The sequence below is a fragment of the Emys orbicularis genome, chromosome 1, assembly GCF_028017835.1.
Source record: "Emys orbicularis isolate rEmyOrb1 chromosome 1, rEmyOrb1.hap1, whole genome shotgun sequence".
Classification (NCBI taxonomy): domain Eukaryota; kingdom Metazoa; phylum Chordata; order Testudines; family Emydidae; genus Emys; species Emys orbicularis.
In genome coordinates, this window is record NC_088683.1 from 7,397,586 (window position 1) to 7,422,222 (window position 24,637).

The 24,637-nt window shown below is 61.6% G+C and overlaps 1 protein-coding gene across 1 annotated transcript in view; it reads left to right on the plus strand.

The window, feature by feature from the left end:
- Positions 1–21,476, plus strand: part of SMO (smoothened, frizzled class receptor) — a 32,925-nt gene extending 11,449 nt beyond the window's left edge. The window contains exons 2-12 of the mRNA XM_065423736.1: positions 3,032–3,237; positions 5,033–5,242; positions 5,484–5,656; positions 6,048–6,267; positions 6,910–7,033; positions 9,031–9,123; positions 9,809–9,917; positions 10,773–10,958; positions 17,585–17,733; positions 19,483–19,617; positions 20,863–21,476. Coding sequence (XP_065279808.1) covers positions 3,032–3,237; positions 5,033–5,242; positions 5,484–5,656; positions 6,048–6,267; positions 6,910–7,033; positions 9,031–9,123; positions 9,809–9,917; positions 10,773–10,958; positions 17,585–17,733; positions 19,483–19,617; positions 20,863–21,476 — 2,219 coding nt within the window. The remainder of the gene's footprint in view (positions 1–3,031; positions 3,238–5,032; positions 5,243–5,483; positions 5,657–6,047; positions 6,268–6,909; positions 7,034–9,030; positions 9,124–9,808; positions 9,918–10,772; positions 10,959–17,584; positions 17,734–19,482; positions 19,618–20,862) is intronic.
- Positions 21,477–24,637: the final 3,161 nt, after the last annotated feature.

Consider the following 24,637-nt stretch of genomic DNA (forward strand, 5'->3'; position numbering starts at 1 on the left):
TGGTCACTGAGAGACAATGGATTTCAAACACGCTGGACCAATGGGCCGACCCGGTATGGCGGATGGTACTGATACAAGATGACGGGGAGCCGGAGGTTTGAAGAGCTGTTCCTGGGGTCGTCCCCGCTCAGGGGCCAAGCTGCCCTCCCAGCCTAGGCGTGGGCCCAGGTTAGGGGAGGAGCCATTCGACCACTCGCTACGTTTCATCTTTATTGCTTTTTTATTTAAAGTAGGGCTTTCGTTGGCAACTAAGGGTTAATTCAGTTCATAACCGGCTCCGTGCTCTACCCGTTTCCCTGGAGCCGGAGGTTCAAATCCCAGCGGAGTCAGCTTAGCCTGTCTTCCTCCTTGGCTAGATAAAGGGAACCCTAGGCCTGGCGTGGCCAAACCGGGGCTCGCGACTCTCTTGCGGCTCTTCTATGGTTACAGTGCGGCTTGCGGAGCCCCCCCATGTCCCCTCTGTTCTCCACTGGTGGGGGGAGGCTCGGGGCTTCTGCCCTGCGGTGGGGTGGTGGAGCTCAGGGCAGCTGCCAGAGGCGACTGGTGCCTGCTGAGAGTGGGGGGAGCACAATTTAAATGTTCACCCTCCCCAACAGCTTGAGTCACATACCCCAGGCATGCCCTCGCTCCCGGGTGACCAGATGTCCGGATTTTATAGGGACAGTCCCGATTTTGGGGGCTTTTTCTTATATAGGCTCCTATTACCCCCCACCCCCGTCCTGATTTTTCACACTTGTTGTCTGGTTACCCTACTTCCCCCACCCCCACCCCCCGTTCCGCTCAGCAGCCCCTAGTCCAGGGGTCAGCAAACTTTTTGGCCTGAGGGCCACATCGGGTTTCCAAAATTGTATGGAGGGCCGGTTAGGGGAGGCTGTGCCTCCCCAAACAGCCAGGTGTGGCCCAGCCCCGCCCCCTATCTAACCCCTCCTTCTAGCCCCCGATGGCCCCCCCGGGACCCCTGCCCCATCCAACCCCCCCGTTCCCTGTCCCCTGAGCGCCCCCAGACCCCCGCCCCTGACTGCCCCCGGCCACCCCATCCAACCCCTCCTCTCATTCCTGACTGCCCCCCCTGGATCCCTGCCCTATCCAACCACCCCTTCTCCCTGACCGCCCCTGGAACCACTGCCCCCAGCCGCCCCATCCAACCCCCCCTCTCCTTCCTGACTGCCCCCTGGTACCCCTGCCCCCATTCAACCCCCCTGTTCCCCGCCCTCTGACCGCCCCGACCCCTATCCACACCCCCACCTGACCACCACCCCGAACTCCCCTGCCCTCTATCCAACCCCCCCTGCCCCCTTACTGCGCTGCCTGGAGCACCGGTGGCTGGCGGCGCTACAGCCGCGCCGCCCAGAGCACCAGGACAGGCAGCCGCACCGCCCGGCTGGAGCCAGCCACGCCACCGCGCAGCACAGAGCACCGGGTCAGGCCGCGTCTCTGCAGCTGTGCTGCCCGGCAAGAGCATTGCGCCGGCGGCGGGGCAAGCTGAGGCTGCGGGGGAGGGGGATCAGCGGGGGAGGGACCAGGGGCTAGCCTCCCAGGCCAGGAGCTCAGGGGCCAGGCAGGAGGGTCCCACGGGCCGGATGTGGCCTGCAGGCTGTAGTTTGCCCCCCTCTGCCCTAGTCCCTGCATCTCCCAGTGTTAGCGCGGCGTGGAGAGGCTGCGGCAGACAGCTGGGAGCTGCAGGGAGGGGCCTCTGCTTTAGCTCCGCAGGGAGAGGTAGCAGCAAAAAGCAGCGGCTCTCCCTGCAGCTCCCAGCTGTTTACCGCTGCCTCTCCCCATGGCCGCAGGGAGGGGGCCTGGTGGCACCGTGTGACCCTGGCAAAAATCTGGGGGGGGGGGCACGTGACCCCACATGCCCACCCCCATGTGTCACCTCATCTCCAGCTTCTGCCCAGCGGGGAGGGGAGTCTAGGGGCTTGAACCCCACAGGGCATGACTGCTGGGGCTCAGGGCTTCAGCCGGAGCAGGGCTGAAGCCCCAAACCCCGGCAGGGGCACCCCGACTCTCAAACTTCTGACGATTGTCGTACGCGGCTCGGACAGTCAGTCAGTTTGGCCACCCCTGCTCTATGTAACCCGCTGGGCCTGGCTCTTTAGCAGGAGGTGTTGGTTCAAAAGCCCTGTCTGTGCTGCGGGGAGGCTGACCGTCCCATGGCGCTTGTCCTAAGAAGGGAGGGTTACCCCTGGGATCTCAGCCCCAAAGACCCTTCTCCTTACCGCTGTCCTCCTCCACCCCAGAGGTGGCTGCCTTCCACTGGTGCGTTATGTCGGTGCCTTGTGAAGCATGTGGAGATCATTCACAGAGGTGCTATAAACGGCAACGTATTGGCGTGACGCTAAAAATAATAATCAGAGGACTCGCCATACGGTGGATTTGTGACACAGGAAACAGCTGGAATATCTGAGAACTGAGGGTCTATTAGCGCCACGGTTAGGGTGACCAGACAGCAAGTGTGAAAAATCGGGACGGGGTGGGGGGTAATCGGAGCCTATATAAGAGAAAGACCCAAAAATTGGGACTGTCCCTATAAAATCGAGACATCTGGTCACCCTAGCCACGGTGTGCAGCCACCCCTGCCCGTCCTGACATCTATTAATTGATTAAGGGAGATAGAGGAAGGGTGGAGGAGTGTTGTGTGGGCTTGCTTGCTGGGAGTTTGATCTTTTCCCTGCACCATTTAACAGTGCAGGTCCAAAAATAAACCCCAGTTTTTATGACTGGGAGGGAGGGGGTAACTACCTGGCTGTGTGTGCGCCATTATCCGGCGCTGGATGGAGCATGTCAGACCTACCTGGTTCCGTTACATGTCCCAGTAGTGGCACGTGTACAGATACTGTGGTGGCCATCGGGGATTGAACCGGGAGTTTCAGCACCAGAAGCACAGGCCTGTCCTGGTTGAGCTAACGGAGTAACTCCTTGAGCTGGAGGTGGTTGGCTGTTGTAGTCACTGGGCCTAGCCACTAGAGGGCGGTGCCGAGCCACTGTGTTAAGCCCGTGCCAAGTTCCCACTGCTGTTTTTTCCTTCGGCCAGGTTTGCGGAACGCCCCTCGCTGCTGGGACGCGATCCAGCCCTTGCTCTGCGCCGTGTACATGCCCAAGTGTGAGGACGGCCAGGTGGAGCTGCCCAGCCAGACCTTGTGCCAGGCCACGCGGGGCCCGTGCACCATCGTGGAGCGGGAGCGGGGCTGGCCCGACTTCCTCAAGTGCACCACAGACCGCTTTCCCGAGGGCTGCCCGGTAAGCAGGTGTCTTACACCTCACCGCTGTGCCCGGTGTCCAGCCGACGGCACGGCCGGCCTGTCCCCGGGCCTCTTCCAGCGCCCTCTGTGCAGCCAGGGGAGGGGTGCCGATCCTGGCTGGGGAGGGGAGCATTAGCTGTGGCGATGAGTCATTTGATGGCCATAAGTTGGTGGGTCTCAATTCAATTCCTAGGAGACCGGTCACATCACAGGAGTTACCGCAAGCGGCACTAGTTGGCTCCCTGTAGCCATGGAGGTTCTTCATCCACAGAAATAGCAAAGGATCAGACGTTTTATATAGACAGCAGGGCCAGCCGCAGTTCTGGCCCCCCGATCTGATTCCATCCAGCGGTTCCTCTGGTCCTGTGGACGGGCTGGACCATAGCAACTGACTTGCCCTGTGCACGGTTGAAACACGTTGCTCTGCCTGTTCTGCAGTTAACCAGAGGCCTCTTGTTCCAGGGCTGTCAGTCCAGCCCCTTTCGCAGGCTCTAAATTCACCTGGGTGGGAAGCCCTTAAGCCAAACCCTGGTGCTGCAGGAAGTGGTGTTCGCTGCTCTTCCTTCAGAGTTGGTACTGAATTAATGCCCTTGCATGGTGCTAGGGGGCGCTGTGCTGCTAGAGGTGCTGTTTTGTGCCCGGGACATCAAAACAAAGCGGACAGTTATCTCCTGTCTACAGCGAAATCCCCCCGGGAATCTCAGTGAAGTTATTCCGGATTTCCCTCCCTAAAGGGCTGTTGTACACTGTTGAGGAACTCTGTTCCGCACCTGAGGAGGCTGCATTTCAGCAGTGCTTGGGAGATCCTTGTAGTTTGGAGGTTCCCTGGGAGGTGGTCTATAAATGTGAGGTACCAGGTATTCCTGCCACTGTTCTGATGACAGGAAATCTCCCTTTAGAGGCATAGTCACGTAGGTTAGGCCCAAACCGTGTGTTTGGCGAGGGGAAGAGTTTTAGAAAAATTGGTGGCAATTGAAATATTTGGGGGCGGGGATTTTTACGGCTTCAGCGAGACCAGGATGAGGGTTATCGACGGTCAGTTTTCAAGCGTCCTGTGACTGGCACAGAACCGCAGTGAGACTGGCTTTCTTCTAACCCTGACTGGGGGAGAGGGGGAGATTGCCAAGGCTCTCTGCCCCAGGCCCCTTCCCGGCAGAGCCTCTGTGTTGACCCCTCTCCAGCCCGCCTCCCACGTCCCTTCCCCTCGCAGAGTTATCATAGAATATCAGGGTTGGAAGGGACTCCAGGAGGTATCTAATCCAACCCCCTGCTCAAAGCAGGACCAATCCCCAGACAGATTTTTGCCCCACATCCCTATATGGCCCCCTCAAGGATTGAACTCACAACCCCGGGTTTAGCAGGCCAATGCTCAAACCACTGAGCTATTCCTCCCCCCTGCCTTGCCCTGGGAGAACTGAAATGCTTCCACGCCACGCTGGCTTAGTGCAGGATCCCACAAGAAGGACTTTGGCTGGAAGGGGCTTTACAGACTCTGGGCTGGACTCCCGATCCCATGGAAATCGATGGCAAAACCACCGTTGATTTGAGCGAGGCCGGGGTTTCACCCAACGGATTCAGTGTCACCACCTCCCTGGGGTGTGGAGTAATCCCTATCTGAGGAAGGCCTGGTAAGCGGGTCCCCCAAAGGCCGGGAGGCTGTCAGTGGCAGATCTTGGACTAGGAACTCAGGAGTCCTGGTTCCCAGCCCTCAGCGTGGGTCGTCCTCTCCTGACAGCGTCCCTCCGACCCCTAACGATCCCTTTCCTTTCTTCTCTGACCCCGCTTGCCCCCAGAACGAGGTGCAGAACCTCAAGTTCAACAGCTCGGGCCACTGCGAGGCCCCGCTGGTGCAGACGGACAACCCCAAGAGCTGGTACGAGGACGTGGAGGGCTGCGGCATCCAGTGCCAGAACCCCCTCTTCACGGAGCACGAGCACCGCGACATGCACCTGTACATCGCCGCCTTCAGCTCCGTCACCATCTTCTGCACCTTCTTCACCCTGGTGAGCGGAGCGGGCGGGGGGGGGCTGCCGGCCGCGAGCTGATCCCCCGGGGCCGGGAAGGGGGCAGAGTGAAATCTGCATTGGCTCAGAGCACCCCCTGGTGGCTGGCATGAGCCTTTGCTGCTCTCGGCTGCGGGGCTGACCAGTAGGGGTCTGGAGCAAGGGCTGGAACGAGTGATGCACAGCCATAGACCCCGGCCCATCTGCCGGCTCTTCTCTCCCATCCCCCACCCCGCCTCAGGCCACGTTTGTTGCCGACTGGAAGAACTCGAACCGTTACCCGGCCGTCATTCTTTTCTACGTCAACGCCTGCTTCTTCGTGGGCAGCATCGGCTGGCTGGCGCAGTTCATGGACGGGGCCCGCGGCGAGATCGTGTGCCGAGCCGACGGCACCATGCGGCTGGGAGAGCCAACGTAGGTACCTCCGCCCCGCAGGGCGGGCCCACCCCCACCTCCGCCCGCCCACCCACCCCCACCTCCGTCTGCCTTCGCCCGCTATGGGAGGGGCAGTGCCATAGGCACCAGGCCCAGCAGATGTGGTCAGGGAACCGGTGGGATTGGGAACAGGGCTGGGGATCTGGGCAAAGCTCCCGCTGACTCCCACAGGATCAGGGTTTGGCTCACAGCCCCTTGAGGTGATGTGGCCCTGCAGACTGCAAGATGCTTTGTCGGGGGGCGTGGACACACTCTGGGTGCTGAGCCAGGCTAGCCCGTATCTGTCTGTCAGGAACAAGCCGGAGTGGAGTGGGGGATGGGGGAGAGACCCCCTCTCACCCCCCAGTCCTATCCCGTCCTGCCTCCACAGCTCCAACGAGACGCTCTCCTGCGTGATCATCTTCGTCATCGTCTACTACTCGCTGATGTCGGGCGTGATCTGGTTCGTCATGCTGACCTACGCCTGGCACACCTCTTTCAAAGCGCTGGGCACCACCTACCAGCCGCTGCTGGGCAAGACCTCCTACTTCCACCTGGTCACCTGGTCCATCCCCTTCGTCCTCACTGTCGCCATCCTGGCTGTCGCCCAGGTACGGGGCACCCGGCGTGGAGACCTCTGTGCCCACCCCACCCTGGGGACCCCAAGGGATGCTCCCCTCTCAGTGGAAGGGGGAAGGTCCCGCCACGCTGCCCTGGGGATGATCGGTTTATTGGTGAGCAGGAACCATCCCAGCTCAGCGTCTCATCTCAGTCCTACTCCATTTGTTGACCCCACTGCCTGTGGCCCTCCTGTAGGCTCCCTGTATCTGAACATCAGCTGTGTGTTCCAGGCGAGGTTCAGCATTTCCCAGCGCCCCCCCCCCCCCCCCCCATGTTCCTGGCTCCCTCCCCACTTCGTGCCTTCCCTGCACTGATAGGCTGCATGGGGCCCTGCTTATCTCCAAGCCCATGCTCCCAAAGGCCATACCCAGGCTGCTCAAACTCACCCGTAGGGGGCACCAGCCTCCATCTCCATCCCACTCCCTCCCCAGTAAGCACCCGACGCCAGGGTCATCTACAAAACCTGGGTCTACCAAATGGCAGAGCCATAGGCTGCCACATCACTGGATGGGCACCAGGTTCACCCTGTAAAGGGACAGCACAGCCCTGGTTTCCCAGCCCATTCTCCTGAGATTTCCAGCCCAATCTCCAGGCTGGGGAAGGACGGACACTGATGACTCTGCCCCGACCAGGTGGACGGAGACTCCGTCAGCGGCATCTGCTTTGTGGGCTACAAGAACTATCGGTACCGCGCTGGCTTCGTCCTGGCTCCCATCGGCCTGGTGCTGATCGTGGGAGGCTATTTCCTGATCCGAGGTGGGTGCTAACAACCCAGCGGGGTTTGGTCTGGGAACCTTCTGCGCGAAAGCAGGAAACGCTGTCCCCCGAGCCAAAGGAGTCAATCCCTTAGCTGGGTGAAGCGATAGCTGTTATGAGACCAACTTCTCTTGGGGAGAGAGAGACAAGCTTTTGAGCTACCCAGAGCTCTTTGGTCTGGGAAAGGTACCGAGAGTGTCACAGCTAAATACAAGAGCAACAGATAGTTCAGCATAAGTAGTTAGCACATATTCTAAGGGACCATTCAAGGGGAAGTGGCCCGTTAATACCCCTCCAGTCATGGGGGGGGAAGGAAGGCAGCGGGGTGGGAGATTGTTGTAATAAGCCATAAATCCAGTGTTGCTGGTCAGCCCATGATTTTTAGTGTCTAGCAGAGTTATGAATTTAAGCGCCCGGCCTCATCTTTTGAAGGTGTTGTGCAGGTTTCCTTTGTGGATGAGGACTGAGAGGTCAGCTATGGAGTGATCGCTCTGCGAAAAGTGTTTGGGCGGTTTTGTCTTTTATCCTTTTCCTGGGAGAATTCATTTGAGAGCGTCGTGATTGTCTGGTTTCACTCACATAATTGTTCTTGGGGCATTAAATGTAGGTGAAACCAGCCAATCTTGTATTTAGCTGTGACAAGGTCCCTCACCAAAGGCTCTTATGCAAAGTGAGCTGTCCTGGGATAAGAGGGGAGGTTCTCTCGTGGATCAGTAACTGGTTAAAAGATAGGAAACAAAGGGTAGGAATAAATGGTCAGTTTTAAGAATGGAGAGAAGTAAATGGTGTCCCCCAGGGGTCTGTTCTGGGCCCAGGACTGTTCAAAATATTCATAAATGATCTGGAAAAAGGGGTAAACGGTGAGGTGGTAAAATTTGCAGATGATACAAAGCTACTCAAGATAGTTAAGACCCAGGCAGACTGCGAAGAGCTACAAGAGGATCTCTCAAAACTGGGTGACTTGGCAACAAAATGGCAGATGAAATTCACTGTTGATAAATGCAAAGTAATGCACGTTGGAAAACATAATCCCGACAATACATATAAAATGATGGGGTCTAAATTTGCTGTTGCCACTCAAGGAAGAGATCTTGGAGTCACTGTGGAGAGTTCTCTGAAAACATCCACTCAATGTGCAGCGGCAGCCAAAAAAGCGAACAGAATGTTGGGAATCATTAAGAAAGGGATAGATAATAAGACAGAAAATATCATATTGCCTCTGTATAAATCCATGGTACGCCCACACCTTGAATATTGCATGCAGATGTGGTCGTCCCATCTCAAAACAGATATATTGGAATTGGAAAAGGTTTAGAAAAGCAACAAAAATGATTAGGGGTCTGGAATGGCTTCCGTATGAGGAGAGATTAACAAGACTGGGACTTTTCAGCTTGGAAAAGAGATGACTAAGGGGAGATATGATTGAGGTCCATAAAATTATGACTGGTGTGGAGAAAGTAAATAAGGAAGTGTTATTTACTTCTTCCCATAACACACATACTAGAGGGTCACCAAATGAAATTAATAGGCAGCAGGTTTAAAACAAACAAAAGAAAGTATTTTTTCACACAATGCACAGTCAACCTGTGGAACTCCTTGCCAGAGGATGTTATGAAGGCCCAGACTATAACAGGGTTCAAAAAGGAACTAGATAAGTACATGGAAGATGGGTCCATTAATGGCTATTAGCCAGGATGGGCAGGGATGGTGTCCCTAACCTCTGTTTGCCAGAAGCTGGGAATGGGCGACAGGGGATGGATCACTTGAGGATTCCCTGTTCCGTCCATTCCCTCTGGGTCACCTGGCACTGGCCACGGTCGGAAGACAGGATACTGGGCTAGCTGGACCTTTGGTCTGACCCAATATGGCCATTCTTCTGTGATGCTCTACGTACCATAGCCGCCGAGTCCATGGGTGCGCCGGGGTGCTCCCTAGCTGCTTGATCTGGCAGCCTAGGTCCCGGCTGACGCGCCTGTATTGCTGTCTGTCTGTCCTAGGTGTCATGACTCTGTTCTCCATCAAAAGCAACCACCCCGGCCTGCTGAGCGAGAAAGCTGCCAGCAAAATCAACGAGACCATGTTACGGTTGGGTAAGCCGGGCGGGTCTGGGCTCGACTCGTGCCTCGCTGCCGGCGTTCTGCCCCGGGCCGTGATCTCGCCCGTCCCAAAGGGCCAGCCTTGGGTAGGAGCCTCCCGGGGAAACCCAGGGCCTGCACGAAGCGGTGGCACTGGCAGGGAGGGGTATGAGTGGCTCACTGAGGGCGCTCTCGCCTCTGAGTCCATAGTGAACACGAGCCTGGCCTGGGGTTGCTGGAGGCGCCGCCGTTCAGGTAAGGCACGAGAGCCAGGTCCTGGCCACTCCCGGAGCCTCTCTGCCAAGTTAACCCAGCTCCAGCCTGAGTGTGCGTTTTGCCTCCCTCAGATTCCCTGGGAAGGTTGGCTGCATTATTCCTTTTCTGGTCCGAAACTGGTGTAGCGCTGCTGTTACACAGCTGCCACGGTCCTCCCCAGAGGTGGCTGCATTTCACTGCCGGGTAACGTGACCTCTGTGTAGCCGGTACGTAAAGCTCTTTGGGCCGAAAGGCGCGCTAGAAGCGGGTGCAGCTGATATAGACGAGGACACCATCAGAGGCGCAGAAGGAGCCCGGGTCTGACCCCTCCCTTCGCTTTTCCTGGATCGTGTTTCCATTAGGGCTTCCCTCTGCTGGCAACATGCCGCGTCCTGGCCCTGGGGCTGTGGGAATAACCCCCGGGCCCTTTGATGCTTCCTTACAGGCATCTTCGGCTTCCTGGCCTTCGGCTTCGTCCTCATCACCTTCGCCTGCCACTTCTACGACTTCTTCAACCAGGCTGAGTGGGAGCGGAGCTTCCGGGAGTACGTTCTGTAAGTGGGGACAGGCCGTGCTCCCCCCCGCCCCGCCCGTCCCTTTAAGAGGCGCCCCCAGCCCCCACCCGGAGTGGCGGGAAGAGTCTCGGGGGGGGGGGGGGAGGTGTTTTCCAGTATCGCTCCTTGCTCCGTGTTGGAAGAAGGTGACGCTTTCCATGACCTCCCCTCCGCTGCCGGGTCCCGTGACGACGCTCTTCCCATTCCCCACGCGGAAGCCTGGCTGCTCGTGTGGATTCCCGCCCTGATGCCGTGGGAACGGCAGTCGCCGGGGGATTCCACGGCTGGTCCCCGTGTCGCCCCTCACGGGCACGTCGGGGCGTGACTGCGTGGGCCATCCGTGGCCCCGGGCCTGTTCCCATTTCAGCGAGGAGCAGGGCCTAGCAGCACGGGGACCGGGGGCACCTTGACGTGCCTGATCCCGGGGAGACACGTCGGGAGGAACCCGAGATGGGCCCGTTAGCCCGTCGCTCTGTTCGGTGCCGGGTCGTTCCCTGCCAGGGTGGTCCCGAAGCTCAGACCGTGGGACTTCTGCTGAAACCTTCTGCAGAGAGCCCGTCGCGTGGCGCTCCTGCGGCTGCCAGCAGCTCCCTGCCCTCGCGTGGCCCCCATCACTGCGGTGTCTGGGCAGCTGTTGGGGGCCGTCGAGCTGTGGGAAGGCCTCAGCCCCTGAATCTAAGCAGCAGCCGCTCCTTGCAGGGTGTGTGTGTCATTGCCCTTTATCTGGCTGCGCTAAGGGGAGAGCGCTTCACGGATGGGGGATGGGAGGTGGCTTTCTGGGTGCCCCGGCTCCCCGTTGCTCCGGTCAGGGTGGGTTTTAGCCCCTGCTCGTCATGCCCCATGTTTCTGCCGCAGGTGCGAAGCGAACGTGACGATCGCCATCCAGACCAACAAGCCGATCCCAAACTGTGAGATCAAGAACCGGCCCAGCCTGCTGGTGGAGAAGATCAACCTCTTTGCCATGTTCGGCACTGGCATTTCCATGAGCACCTGGGTGTGGACCAAAGCCACCCTCCTCATCTGGAAGCGCACGTGGTGCAGGTGGGAGCAGCCCTCCCCCAGCCCAGAGCTACTGGGGGCTCAGGGTCCTGTCTCCCCTGAGCCCCAGGAGCTGAGGGTCAGCTGGGGGCACCGTGTGCCCAAGGCCCCCAAGACCAGTCCAGCCCAGGTCCGTAGTTGCCCTTATCCAGCAGCTGTCTGGTGGCCCATGTGTGACGAATTCGGCGGGTCTCAGCCGGTTCCTAGGGGATGGGGTGTGTTCCCAGCAGAGAGGCAAAGAGTGGTGTGTGTCAGAAGCTGAGCTGGGCAGGGTCAGGCCTAGTGACAGGAGCAGTGGCAGCTGGGCCTAGTGGTCGGTGCGGTGGCAACCAGGCCAGGTGCTGGAGACAAAGGTTGGAGTCAAGAGCAGGTTTGGAACAAAGCAAGAGCAGGGCTGGGAACGAGGCTGGGGTCGGAGCAGGGCTGGGAACGAGGCTGGGAACGAGGCTGGAATCAGAGCAAGGCTGGGAACGAGGCTGGGGTCGGAGCAGGGCTGGAGTAGGGCTGGGAACGAGGCTGGAGTCGGAGCAGGGCTGGAGTAGGGCTGGGAACGAGGCTGGGGTCGGAGCAGGGCTGGGAACGAGGCTGGAATCAGAGCAAGGCTGGGAACGAGGCTGGGGTCGGAGCAGGGCTGGGAACGAGGCTGGGGTCGGAGCAGGGCTGGGAACGAGGCTGGGGTCGGAGTAGGGCTGGGAACGAGGCTGGGGTCGGAGTAGGGCTGGAGTAGGGCTGGGAACGAGGCTGGGGTCGGAGCAGGGCTGGGGTCGGAGCAGGGCTGGGAACGAGGCTGGGAACGAGGCTGGAGTCGGAGCAAGGCTGGGAACGAGGCTGGGGTCGGAGCAGGGCTGGGAACGAGGCTGGGGTCGGAGCAGGGCTGGGAACGAGGCTGGGGTCGGAGCGGGGCTGGGAACGAGGCTGGGGTCGGAGCAGGGCTGGGAACAAGGCTGGGAACGAGGCTGGGGTCGGAGCAGGGCTGGGAACGAGGCTGGGGTCGGAGCAGGGCTGGGAACGAGGCTGGGGTCGGAGCAGGGCTGGGAACGAGGCTGGGAACGAGGCTGGAGTCGGAGCAAGGCTGGGAACGAGGCTGGGGTCGGAGCAGGGCTGGGAACGAGGCTGGGGTCAGAGCAGGGCTGGAGCAGGGCTGGGAACGAGGCTAGAGTCGGAGCAGGGTCGGAGCAGGGCTGGGAACGAGGCTGGGGTCGGAGCAGGGCTGGGAACGAGGCTGGGGTCGGAGCAGGGCTGGAGTAGGGCTGGGAACGAGGCTGGGGTCGGAGCAGGGCTGGGAACGAGGCTGGGGTCGGAGCAGGGTCGGAGCAGGGCTGGGAACGAGGCTGGGGTCGGAGTAGGGCTGGGAACGAGGCTGGGGTCAGAGCAGGGCTGGAGCAGGGCTGGGAACGAGGCTGGGGTCGGAGCAGGGCTGGGAACGAGGCTGGAGTCGGAGCAAGGCTGGGAACGAGGCTGGGGTCGGAGCAGGGCTGGGAACGAGGCTGGGGTCGGAGCAGGGCTGGGAACGAGGCTGGGGTCGGAGCAGGGCTGGGAACGAGGCTGGGGTCGGAGCAGGGCTGGGAACGAGGCTGGGGTCGGAGCAGGGCTGGGAACGAGGCTGGGGTCGGAGCAGGGCTGGGAACGAGGCTGGGGTCGGAGCAGGGCTGGGAACGAGGCTGGGGTCGGAGCAGGGCTGGGAACGAGGCTGGGGTCGGAGCAGGGCTGGGAACGAGGCTGGGGTTGGAGCAGGGCTGGAGCAGGGCTGGGAACGAGGCTGGGGTCGGAGCAGGGCTGGGAACGAGGCTGGGGTTGGAGCAGGGCTGGAGCAGGGCTGGGAACGAGGCTGGGGTCGGAGCAGGGCTGGAGTAGGGCTGGGAACGAGGCTGGGGTCGGAGCAGGGCTGGGAACGAGGCTGGGGTCAGAGCAGGGCTGGAGTAGGGCTGGGAACGAGGCTGGGGTCGGAGCAGGGTCGGAGTAGGGCTGGGAACGAGGCTAGAGTCGGAGCAGGGTCGGAGCAGGGCTGGGAACGAGGCTAGAGTCGGAGCAGGGCTGGGAACGAGGCTGGGGTCGGAGCAGGGCTGGGAACGAGGCTGGGGTTGGAGCAGGGCTGGAGCAGGGCTGGGAACGAGGCTGGGGTCGGAGCAGGGCTGGGAACGAGGCTGGGGTTGGAGCAGGGCTGGAGCAGGGCTGGGAACGAGGCTGGGGTCGGAGCAGGGCTGGAGTAGGGCTGGGAACGAGGCTGGGGTCGGAGCAGGGCTGGGAACGAGGCTGGGGTCAGAGCAGGGCTGGAGTAGGGCTGGGAACGAGGCTGGGGTCGGAGCAGGGTCGGAGTAGGGCTGGGAACGAGGCTAGAGTCGGAGCAGGGTCGGAGCAGGGCTGGGAACGAGGCTAGAGTCGGAGCAGGGTCGGAGTAGGGCTGGGAACGAGGCTGGGGTCGGAGCAGGGCTGGGAACGAGGCTGGGGTCGGAGCAGGGCTGGGAACGAGGCTGGGGTCGGAGCAGGGCTGGGAACGAGGCTGGGGTCGGAGCAGGGCTGGGGTCGGAGCAGGGCTGGAGTAGGGCTGGGAACGAGGCTGGAGTCGGAGCAGGGTTGGAGCAGGGCTGGGAACGAGGCTGGGGTCGGAGCAGGGCTGGGGTCGGAGCAGGGCTGGAGTAGGGCTGGGAACGAGGCTGGGGTCGGAGCAGGGCTGGAGCAGGGCTGGGAACGAGGCTGGAGTCGGAGCAGGGCTGGGAACGAGGCTGGGGTCGGAGCAGGGCTGGAGCAGGGCTGGGAACGAGGCTGGAGTCGGAGCAGGGCTGGGAACGAGGCTGGGGTCGGAGCAGGGCTGGAGCAGGGCTGGGAACGAGGCTGGGGTCGGAGCAGGGCTGGGAACGAGGCTGGGGTCGGAGCAGGGTCGGAGCAGGGCTGGGAACGAGGCTGGGGTCGGAGTAGGGCTGGGAACGAGGCTGGGGTCAGAGCAGGGCTGGAGCAGGGCTGGGAACGAGGCTGGGGTCGGAGCAGGGCTGGGAACGAGGCTGGAGTCGGAGCAAGGCTGGGAACGAGGCTGGGGTCGGAGCAGGGCTGGGAACGAGGCTGGGGTCGGAGCAGGGCTGGGAACGAGGCTGGGGTCGGAGCAGGGCTGGGAACGAGGCTGGGGTCGGAGCAGGGCTGGGAACGAGGCTGGGGTCGGAGCAGGGCTGGGAACGAGGCTGGGGTCGGAGCAGGGCTGGGAACGAGGCTGGGGTCGGAGCAGGGCTGGGAACGAGGCTGGGGTCGGAGCAGGGCTGGGAACGAGGCTGGGGTTGGAGCAGGGCTGGAGCAGGGCTGGGAACGAGGCTGGGGTCGGAGCAGGGCTGGGAACGAGGCTGGGGTTGGAGCAGGGCTGGAGCAGGGCTGGGAACGAGGCTGGGGTCGGAGCAGGGCTGGAGTAGGGCTGGGAACGAGGCTGGGGTCGGAGCAGGGCTGGGAACGAGGCTGGGGTCAGAGCAGGGCTGGAGTAGGGCTGGGAACGAGGCTGGGGTCGGAGCAGGGTCGGAGTAGGGCTGGGAACGAGGCTAGAGTCGGAGCAGGGTCGGAGCAGGGCTGGGAACGAGGCTAGAGTCGGAGCAGGGCTGGGAACGAGGCTGGGGTCGGAGCAGGGCTGGGAACGAGGCTGGGGTTGGAGCAGGGCTGGAGCAGGGCTGGGAACGAGGCTGGGGTCGGAGCAGGGCTGGGAACGAGGCTGGGGTTGGAGCAGGGCTGGAGCAGGGCTGGGAACGAGGCTGGGGTCAGAGCAGGGCTGGAGTAGGGCTGGGAACGAGGCTGGGGTCGGAGCAGGGCTGGGAACGAGGCTGGGGTCAGAGCAGGGCTGGAGTAGGGCTGGGAACGAGGCTGGGGTCGGAGCAGGGTCGGAGTAGGGCTGGGAACGAGGCTAGAGTCGGAGCAGGGTCGGAGCAGGGCTGGGAACGAGGCTAGAGTCGGAGCAGGGTCGGAGTAGGGCTGGGAACGAGGCTGGGGTCGGAGCAGGGCTGGGAACGAGGCTGGGGTCGGAGCAGGGCTGGGAACGAGGCTGGGGTCGGAGCAGGGCTGGGAACGAGGCTGGGGTCGGAGCAGGGCTGGGGTCGGAGCAGGGCTGGAGTAGGGCTGGGAACGAGGCTGGAGTCGGAGCAGGGTTGGAGCAGGGCTGGGAACGAGGCTGGGGTCGGAGCAGGGCTGGGGTCGGAGCAGGGCTGGAGTAGGGCTGGGAACGAGGCTGGGGTCGGAGCAGGGCTGGAGCAGGGCTGGGAACGAGGCTGGAGTCGGAGCAGGGCTGGGAACGAGGCTGGGGTCGGAGCAGGGCTGGGAACGAGGCTGGGGTCGGAGCAGGGCTGGAGCAGGGCTGGGAACGAGGCTGGAGTCGGAGCAGGGCTGGGAACGAGGCTGGGGTCGGAGCAGGGCTGGAGCAGGGCTGGGAACGAGGCTGGGGTCGGAGCAGGGCTGGGAACGAGGCTGGGGTTGGAGCAGGGCTGGAGCAGGGCTGGGAACGAGGCTGGGGTCGGAGCAGGGCTGGGAACGAGGCTGGGGTCGGAGCAGGGCTGGAGCAGGGCTGGGAACGAGGCTGGAGTCGGAGCAGGGCTGGAGCAGGGCTAGGAACGAGGCTGGGGTCGGAGCAGGGCTGGGAACGAGGCTGGGGTCGGAGCAGGGCTGGGAATGAGGCTGGGAACGAGGCTGGGGTCGGAGCAGGGCTGGGAACGAGGCTGGGGTCGGAGCAGGGCTGGGAACGAGGCTGGGGTTGGAGCAGGGCTGGAGCAGGGCTGGGAACGAGGCTAGAGTCGGAGCAGGGTCGGAGTAGGGCTGGGAACGAGGCTGGGGTCGGAGCAGGGCTGGGAACGAGGCTGGGGTCGGAGCAGGGCTGGGAACGAGGCTGGAGTCGGAGCAGGGCTGGAGCAGGGCTGGGAACGAGGCTGGGGTCGGAGCAGGGCTGGGAACGAGGCTGGGGTCGGAGCAGGGCTGGAGCAGGGCTGGGAACGAGGCTGGAGTCGGAGCAGGGTTGGGAACGAGGCTGGAGTCGGAGCAGGGCTGGAGCAGGGTTGGGAACGAGGCTGGGGTCGGAGCAGGGCTGGGAACGAGGCTGGGGTCGGAGCAGGGCTGGGAACGAGGCTGGGAATGAGGCTGGGGTCGGAGCAGGGCTGGGAACGAGGCTGGGGTTGGAGCAGGGCTGGAGCAGGGCTGGGAACGAGGCTGGGGTCGGAGCAGGGCTGGAGCAGGGCTGGGAACGAGGCTGGAGTCGGAGCAGGGCTGGGAACGAGGCTGGGGTCGGAGCAGGGCTGGGAACGAGGCTGGGGTCGGAGCAGGGCTGGGAACGAGGCTGGGGTCGGAGCAGGGCTGGGAACGAGGCTGGGGTCGGAGCAGGGCTGGGAACGAGGCTGGGGTCGGAGCAGGGCTGGGAATGAGGCTGGAGTCGGAGCAGGGCTGGGAACGAGGCTGGGGTCGGAGCAGGGCTGGAGCAGGGCTGGGAACGAGGCTGGGGTCGGAGCAGGGCTGGAGCAGGGCTGGGAACGAGGCTGGGGTCGGAGCAGGGCTGGGAACGAGGTTGGGGTTGGAGCAGGGCTGGAGCAGGGCTGGGAACGAGGCTGGGGTCGGAGCAGGGCTGGGAACGAGGCTGGGGTCGGAGCAGGGCTGGGAACGAGGCTGGGAACGAGGCTGGGGTCGGAGCAGGGCTGGAGTAGGGCTGGGAACGAGGCTGGGGTCGGAGCAGGGTTGGAGCAAGGGTCACCAGACCTGCTCGTGGAGTGGCTGGAGCCTAGCGCAGGGCGGGCCCATCACCGGATGTGGCTCACCCGGGCTAGTTCAGGGATGGCTCATCAGCTCCTCGTCTGGAGGCTGAATTCCCTGGGCCCCCCCGGCTACGGCCCCTCTGGTTCGGGAGCGACACACATCTGCGGGGGGGAGGGGAGAGCTTGTGCAGCCAGCGCTGCCCGCGTCATACCTGGATGTGGCTCCATGTGGGGCGTCGGTCTCAGGCTGCCCCTCCAGCCGCAGATGCCCATTAAAGAGGTGGGGGAGGGGAAGGTATTCCCCCATCCAGAGCAGGGGGGCTGAGACCCCATTCCGCAGTGCCCCCTTTCAGCCTGGCTGCGTGGGGAGCCGCGTGGCGCTGCGAAGAAGGAGCAGATCCCGGACTTAGGGGGTGCAGGGCGGGGGTGTGCCTGTGTGAGTTTGGCCCACACCTGCAGGGGGGCTGCCGCCAGTCCCCCAAAGAGATTTTGTGCCGAGGAATGGGGGCGCCTGGAGGGGTGACCCCGGGGATGGGGCCGAGTCTCGTTGACACCGACGCCCCTGGCCACCGCCCTGGAAATGTCTTTTAGGCACATTTTCCAGCCCCGTCACCCAGTCAGAGTGGTGGGAAGGGGCCTGGTGCCAGCGTGTTACCGTCCATGTCTCTCCCTCCCACCTCCCCCCACTGCCGCCGTGGTGCAGAGAGGGGGAATCTGGGGAAGGAGCGGGACACCCAGTCCTTGGGGTTAGGATGATGGAGGGGTTCCCTTGGTAACAGACAAATTGGCTTCCTGGCTCAGCGGGAGAGGGGTGGAGGGGGGCAGCCCAGGAGCACTCCTCACCCCCACCCTGGGGGATCTCCAGCCCCCCGCTGGGAGAGGATCAGTGCCGTGCCCTCCCCGGCTGAGCCAGCCCTCCCTCCCCCACAGGCTGACCGGCCAGAGTGACGACGAGCCCAAGAGGATCAAGAAAAGCAAGATGATCGCCAAGGCCTTCTCCAAGCGGAAGGAGCTGCTGCGCAACCCGGAGCAGGAGGTGTCCTTCAGCATGCGCACCGTCTCGCACGACGGGCCCGTGGGTACGTCCTGGGGGGGGGAACCATGGGGGCTTCACACACCACCGCCCCTGGCCCTCGGCCCCCTCTTCGGTGGCAGGTTTGCAGCCCCCACTGCTTCTCAATCTGGGGGGGAAGATGCTTCTGTGGTCCCAGGTTTGTTGTGGGGCACGTGGGCCGTGGTTCTCAGCAAGGCACCTCCCTCCGCCCTCACTAGAGGGCACTGCCGAGAGCGCACGGGGGCACCCCAGCTTCTGTTGCCCCAGAGTGTCGCAGGCTGAGACCAGCCCGTAACGCCCAGTCTGACCGCGCCCATTCCGCTGTCTTGTTATTAAGTGTTTGGCTGAATCCCTGTGCTCCTGAAAGGGGCCAGCAACTAGTCCATAAGAACGGCCAGACTGGGCCAGACCAATGGTCCATCCAACCCCGTATCGTGTCTGCCGACAGTGGCTGGTACCAGGTGCTGGGAATGAACAGAACAGGCAACCGCTGAGTGATCCGTTCCCTCTCGTCCATTCCCAGCATCTGGCAGACAGAGGCTAGGGACACCCAGAGCCTGGGGTTGCATCCCTGACCACTTGGCTAAGAGCCATCAATGGCTATTATCTCTCTAGAGCGTTTCTCAAACTGGGGGCCAGGAGGTCCACGGGCCCCACTGATCAACTCCTCCCGCTCCCTCCCAGCACCTCCGACACGCCGGGGAACAGCTGTCTAGCGGCGTGCAGCAGGCACTGGAAGGGGAGGGGAGGAGCGGCGGGGTGCACTCGGGGGAGCAGGGAAGAGGAGGGACAGGAGTGGACTGGGGCCTTGGGGGAAGGGGTGGAGTGGGGGCAGGGCCTGGGGCTGAGCCTTGGGGGTCCATGAAAAATTTAAAATCAAAATACGGGTCGGCAGGTTGCTACCGTTTGAGAACCGCTGCCCTAGAGCAGTATCCCGGACCCGTGCCAGGGAGCCGGCAAGCGGCAGGATTTATTTACGCCTTAAAAGCATCGTCAGAAAAGTGACTGACTCAGAAATGGCCCTGCCCTACCCAACAGATCTGCTCCTGGGACCCAGTTCCCACCTGGCTTAACTCCATGAGTCCAAGGACGTTACCGCAGGGGGCGAACATCTCTGTCTAGCTAACTTGTGCAGCCCACATTGCTGTAGTATCGGACGCGCCTCCGAGTCTTTAGTGGAATCACCCTCGCTTGTCCCTGAGAGGGCAGGGCTCTTATCCCCATCGGGCAAAAGGCGGTGAAGTGACTCGCCCGTGGAAGTCTGTGGCAGAGCAGGGAATTGTGCCCTAACCACTGGCTCATCCTGCCTGTCTGTGCACACCAGGGGTGGGCAAACTTTTTGGCCCGAGGGCCACATCAGGGTTGCAAAACTGTCTGGAGGGCCGGGTAGGGAGGCCTGTGCAGACGCCCCTCAGGCTGACTTCTGGCCCGTTTGGCCGTCGCTTCATGATGTAAAAGCCGGGCAAAGACCCTCTGGGCTCTCAGGTCCTGGGCAGCTGGAAAACACATCCTCGCTCTGCAGGGCCGTTAGCACAGGGGCCAGCCTCTGGGGGTTGGGGACATCGTGTGGGAATGGGAGGCCTCCTGGTCGCCACGGGAACGCAGGGCGTTGGTTGCAGAACGGGCTGCTTGTGGGATCAGCCGGGGCAGGAGATTGGGGTGAATCAGTGAAGATTCTCCTCCTCCCCCCCCCCCCCCCCCGCCCCGGCTCAGGCTGCAGGATTCCCCCCTCTGCTGAGCAGGGCTGTAAGAATCTCTCTGGCTTTTGCCCCAGCTGGTTTGGCTTTCGACATCAACGAGCCCTCAGCTGACATATCCTCGGCCTGGGCCCAGCACGTCACCAAGATGGTGGCCAGGAGAGGGGCCATCCTGCCGCAGGACATCTCCGTCACGCCCGTGGCGACACCCGGTGAGTCCCTGGGAAAGCGCGGGGTGGTGAGGGAGATGGGCAGGCGATGAGGTCATGACACCGCGCGCGTCTGCGCAAGGTAATTTGTGTCCCAGGAGCACCTAGAGGTTTCTGTTGAGATCAGGGCCCCTGGGTGGTGGGTGCTGCTCAGCCCCACAGCGAGAGACAGGCCCTGCAATCTAGCTTCCGGCAGTTGGGAAACTGAGGCAGAAAGATGAAGGTCCACAGAGCCAGAAATCAAATGCAGGACTCCTGCGTCCCAGTGCCTTAGCCACAAGGCCAGCTTTGCTCTCCACTTCTAGATGGGAAGCACTGGACTGGAAATCGGGAGACTCTGGTTTTCCTCCTCGCCCTGACACTAATCTAGGGCAAGTCACTGCTCCACGCTGGGCCTCCATTTCCCCTCCTGTAAAACAAGGGTGGTGATATCCACCCCCCGTCTGTGTGCTGTGAGACTGGGGATACAAGGAGTGAAATCACAGGGATAGGAGAGGGATTGCGCCACAGCCATGGAAATGCAGCCACTTCTGGGGTGGAATGTGGCAACTGTTCAGTGGGCTCACGGCACAGGAAAGGCAGGGACGGCAATTGCTGTGTGGAACCAGGGGAGATGTAATTCTGTGAATTGGAATTTGGCGGAGACGCTATGAATTGTAATAACCCAGGGTTAAAAATGCCGCCTGACGTCCCAAACAACCTCTGCTCAGGGGAGGGGCAGGCCTGGCAGCGCAGGGAAGGGAGGCAAGTCAGGACTGAGGGGCACCGGCAGAGCTGTGTGTGGTGGAAAGCCCAGGGCTGGGCTAGCAGGGGGCTGCAGGTCGGGAGTGAGGAGCGTGGGGAGTTATTGGGGATAAGCCAAGGGCTGGGATAGCAGAGGCTGCAGGTCGGGAGTGAGGAGCGTGGAGGACTGTTGGGGGGAGCTCAGGGCTGGGCCTGCAGGGGGCTGCCGGTTGGGATTCAGGGCATGGGCAGAGCCATGTAAGGGGCCCCATGACGGGACCAGTAAGGAGCAGGGGTTGGGATTGAGGGCCATTGGCAGGGCTGGGGCGGCTGGGAATCTCTGGGCTGGGACGGGTGCAGTGACCGAGCTGGGTGAGGACAAGGATCCATCGCACACGTTCATGCTGTGCCCGCTCTCGGGTCTGTCTCCAGCCATCCCAGTCGCTGAGATTCCCGTGGGGTTTTAACAGCGAACCAGCCTGGGAAGGCCCCTCTCACCCCATCTCCCCTCTCTCGTGCCCGCAGTGCCGCCGGACGAGAGGGCGAACCTGTGGGTGGTGGATGCAGAGATCTCGCCCGAGCTGGAGAAGAGAGCCAGCCGCAAGAAGAAGAAGAGGAGCAAGAAGAAGGAAGTCTGCCCCCTGGGGCCCGCCATCTGCGACGTGGGCTACTTCACCCCGCCGGCCCGCAGCGCCGTCCCTCGCCTGCCCAAGCTGCCAAGGCAGAAGTGCCTGGTCTCCAACCCCAGGGATTCTCAGCTTGGGGAAGAGGTGCTGCCCCCTGGCTCCTACCCTGGCCTGAGGCTCAGCATCTCCCAGCACGAAGGCCTCTTCCCCCAGGACAACCCCGCCAGGTCCAGGAAACACGACGCCTTCCATCTGATCAGCCACCCCTTCTGCCCCGAGACCGGGCCCCAGGAAGATCTGGCCCTCGAGGGCAGCGTGAGGTGCTTCCTGGCACGCCAGCAGCACATGGGCTCGTTCCGGCCCCCCGCCGCGGGCCTGGATCCTGGCGCCCTGCCCGGCGGGAGCATCCCCTGCGGGCCGAGGACTCCTGGCAGAAGGGCGGGCTTCGCCCCCATCCACTCCCAGACAAACCTCATGAACGCCGAGCTGCTGGATGCCGATTCAGACTTTTAGGCCAGGAGGGACCCAGACCCTTTCCACGCCTGGAGAAGCCCTGGAGATCACCTCATCGGGACACAGGCCATGGAGGAGCCTGCAAATCCCCAGCATACAGGCGTAGGTTTAAAGCTCACGCTCCCCGTTCCCACCAGGGATGGTTTTCGCTCAGAGGCAGGTTCTTCTCTGCTGCAAACCTTGATGCTTCCTTGGTTGCTTGTGGCTGCTTTTGAACTCCTTCCCCGTCCTGGGTTTCCAGGGCCCCTCCCTGCCGATCTTCCCACCCGAGACATTCGGCCCGTCCTGCCCGCGGGAGGGAGCCAGCCCTCGTCTCGGCTGGTTGAACGGCAGCTGGACGGGGCCCGCCAGGTATTGTTATTTATTGCTCCGCGGGTGACGGAAACAAAACCAAACAGACGTTTGCTGGTGATGCCCCCAGAGGCCGGGCTCCTGCGGGGCTTGTGGGATGGATTCAGGATGTCCCAGCTCCCAGATGGAGTCGTGGATTGTTCCCTTCTTCACCCCGCTGCATGGAGTTTTTTGAGGACTCCTCCACCGGCAGCTCTGACCCACCTGGGTGCTGTGTTCACTCCCCGATTTTTGGCTTGGGGGTGGGGATGAGCCTTGGAGAAGGACAGAAACGTCCCTTGATGGCCTGGTATCAGGGAGGCTGGGGGTCTATACAGAGAGGAGCCTCTCCGAGGGCAGAGAGAAGATCCCGTGGCTTCCTTATCCCAGGAGCTTCCGGCTGTCCTGTGAACCACCCCAGGGGCTGAAAGGAAGGGGCTGGCGGCTCTGAGCCGTGGTAGCTGTAATAGACGGCCGGAGAGTTTAGTTAGGGGTCTGTCTATTAAACTCTCGGAAGCGTTGAAGCCGCGTCGCTCCCGGATCTTCGCCCATTGCCAGGAGAGGTGGAGACTTTGTACAGGGAGGGGCGGCACGTGTAACACGTTGTCACCAGCATCAACCTCAGTGACTCAGCCAATCAGCACAACCTTCCTTGGGACGCATCCCTGGGGGCGGGGCCACGTTACCCAGCCCCGGAACCAGAGGCCTGGGCCAGACGTCTGGGCCAGACGTGTGCTGAACGGGAGCTGCTGGAGGGCAAGGAGTCCCAGCTTGTAGGGCTCCATGCGGCTCTCACGAAGCATCGCATGCTGGGATTTGTAGTCCCCTGCATTTTGGAACTTTTAGTCCCCCTTGATCTCTCTCTATTAACGCCCCTGTTGGAGATCCTCCTGGCTCGCTAGACGGGGACCAGTTCAAAACAAGCACACGCTCGGCCTTCCCCTTTGAAGGCTCCATCCCTGTGTGCAGAGGAAGCTAACTGGGCCCCTCGATGCTACTTAGTGGGTTTAAATATTTCCGTTGTGTTACTGGTTTTTTAAGGTATCTGTATAATACACAGAGACGTTTACTAGGGCTGAAGGCCGTAAAAGGGATGTCCCAGCTGGAAATCCCGTACAGAGTGCGTCATGTCGCCTGCCTTGGGCCCGGATCTTGTTTACTGTGCTTTTTGCTGTGGAATATAAAACATGAATGCCCTTCCCACACCCAAAATGTGCCCCGTTCTAAGCCGGGGCTCCCCGTTCTGCCCCCCATCCCGCCAGTGGAGTCACTCCGGATTGAAAAGGACATAACCGAGAACTGCAGGCGGCCCTTCGTCTGTATCAGAGCCGCGCACTTGTGTTCCCTTTGGTCACTGGGATCCCCTTCCCAAAGACGCAGCCTCAGAGGATGTATTCTTGCTGGGGGGGGGGGGGGGGGGGGCCTTATTCCTCCTGTGTCCCAGCATCCCAAGCGGTAGGGAAGTGGCTTTTGATTGGCTGATGGTGATGGCCGAGAGCAGCTGTGTTGGCTTTTCCCGTTCGGCGCTGAAGCGAGAAGGGCTGTGTTGGAGGGGGCGTGTTCCACACGCTGGGGCCATGTAAAGGGCAAAGAAAACTTCTTTTCTGGTGCACTTGCACCCTCAGAATCTGCCAGGCGGTTGGAATCCCCTTTTGCTCAAGAGCTGGTGGTTAAATGGGTCGTGTGTCATGGCTGTTTTCACTTAAGGGGCGGAGTCTCTCGTGCAAGCCCCGCCCCATCTGTGTAAGGGGCGGAGACTCTCAAGGGCTAACCCCGCCCCTCGGCTGAAGGGTTGGAGACTTGCTGGTACTAACCCCTCCCCTCGGTCTGAGGGGCTGTCTGTTGGAATGGTTGATCTCCAAGGGTCAGGGGAGCTATTCCAGACGCAGATAAAAGCCAGCTCGACCTTTGACCCAGAACTCAAACCTGGAACTTCCAGGGGGTTTAAAAAGTCCGGCTGCCACAAACAGCTCATTTTCCATGTTCATGAGCCCCTGGGTTCCAGCTGGCAATGCCCCAGGCCCAGGAGGCAGTCTCTCCTCATGGCATTTCTCGGCGTGCAGGGAGCCCCTTCCCACGGGAGGGGCTGAGCTGAAAAGTTGGGCTGAAGATGTAGTTTTCAGGGGCGGGTCTGGACCCAGGGTTCCAGTTTGGCCCATTGTAGGGAGAGGACCAGCCAAGCCCATTCTAGCCAGATCTGAACTCCCCCAAAGTTCGGGGGGGACTGGAGCTGGCGTTCTCCTTCAGTCCTGACAAGACTCCTAGCTTGGCTCTGCCGGTGCAAGAGGCTTGGAGAAGCATCAAAGTGTCTTTGGCTTCTCCTGACGCTAATTATCTCACTGAGGGCTCTACACTGCGAATTCCTGTATAGGGCCCAGTATACAGCGGCTGACACATGCACATGCTGCTAAGTGGGTCCCTCCAAATAATATAATGCCCAGGAAAAATGCTGCGGCTTTAAGCTGGAATTAAGGTGGTCAGTGATTCCATAAGAACGTAGGAATTCTGGATCATAGGAAGACCGGTCCAGACCACAGGTGTATCTAGTTCAGTATTTTGTCTCCGACAGTGGCCCATACCAAATGCTTTGGAAGAAGGTGTAAGACTCCTCCTAGTGGTCAATTATAGAATAATCAGCCCTTCAATGCAGTTTCTTCCCAGACCCTGGCAGTGTTAAGCCCTAAGGCATGAGGTCTCATATCCTTTCTAACATGTTTTATATCTGTCAGTGTTTCTTATTCATGTAAATGTCTAAACTTCTGTTGAATCCTGCTAACTCCTGGTCTCAATGATATCCAGTGGCAGCAAGTTCCACAGGTTAATTTTTCTGT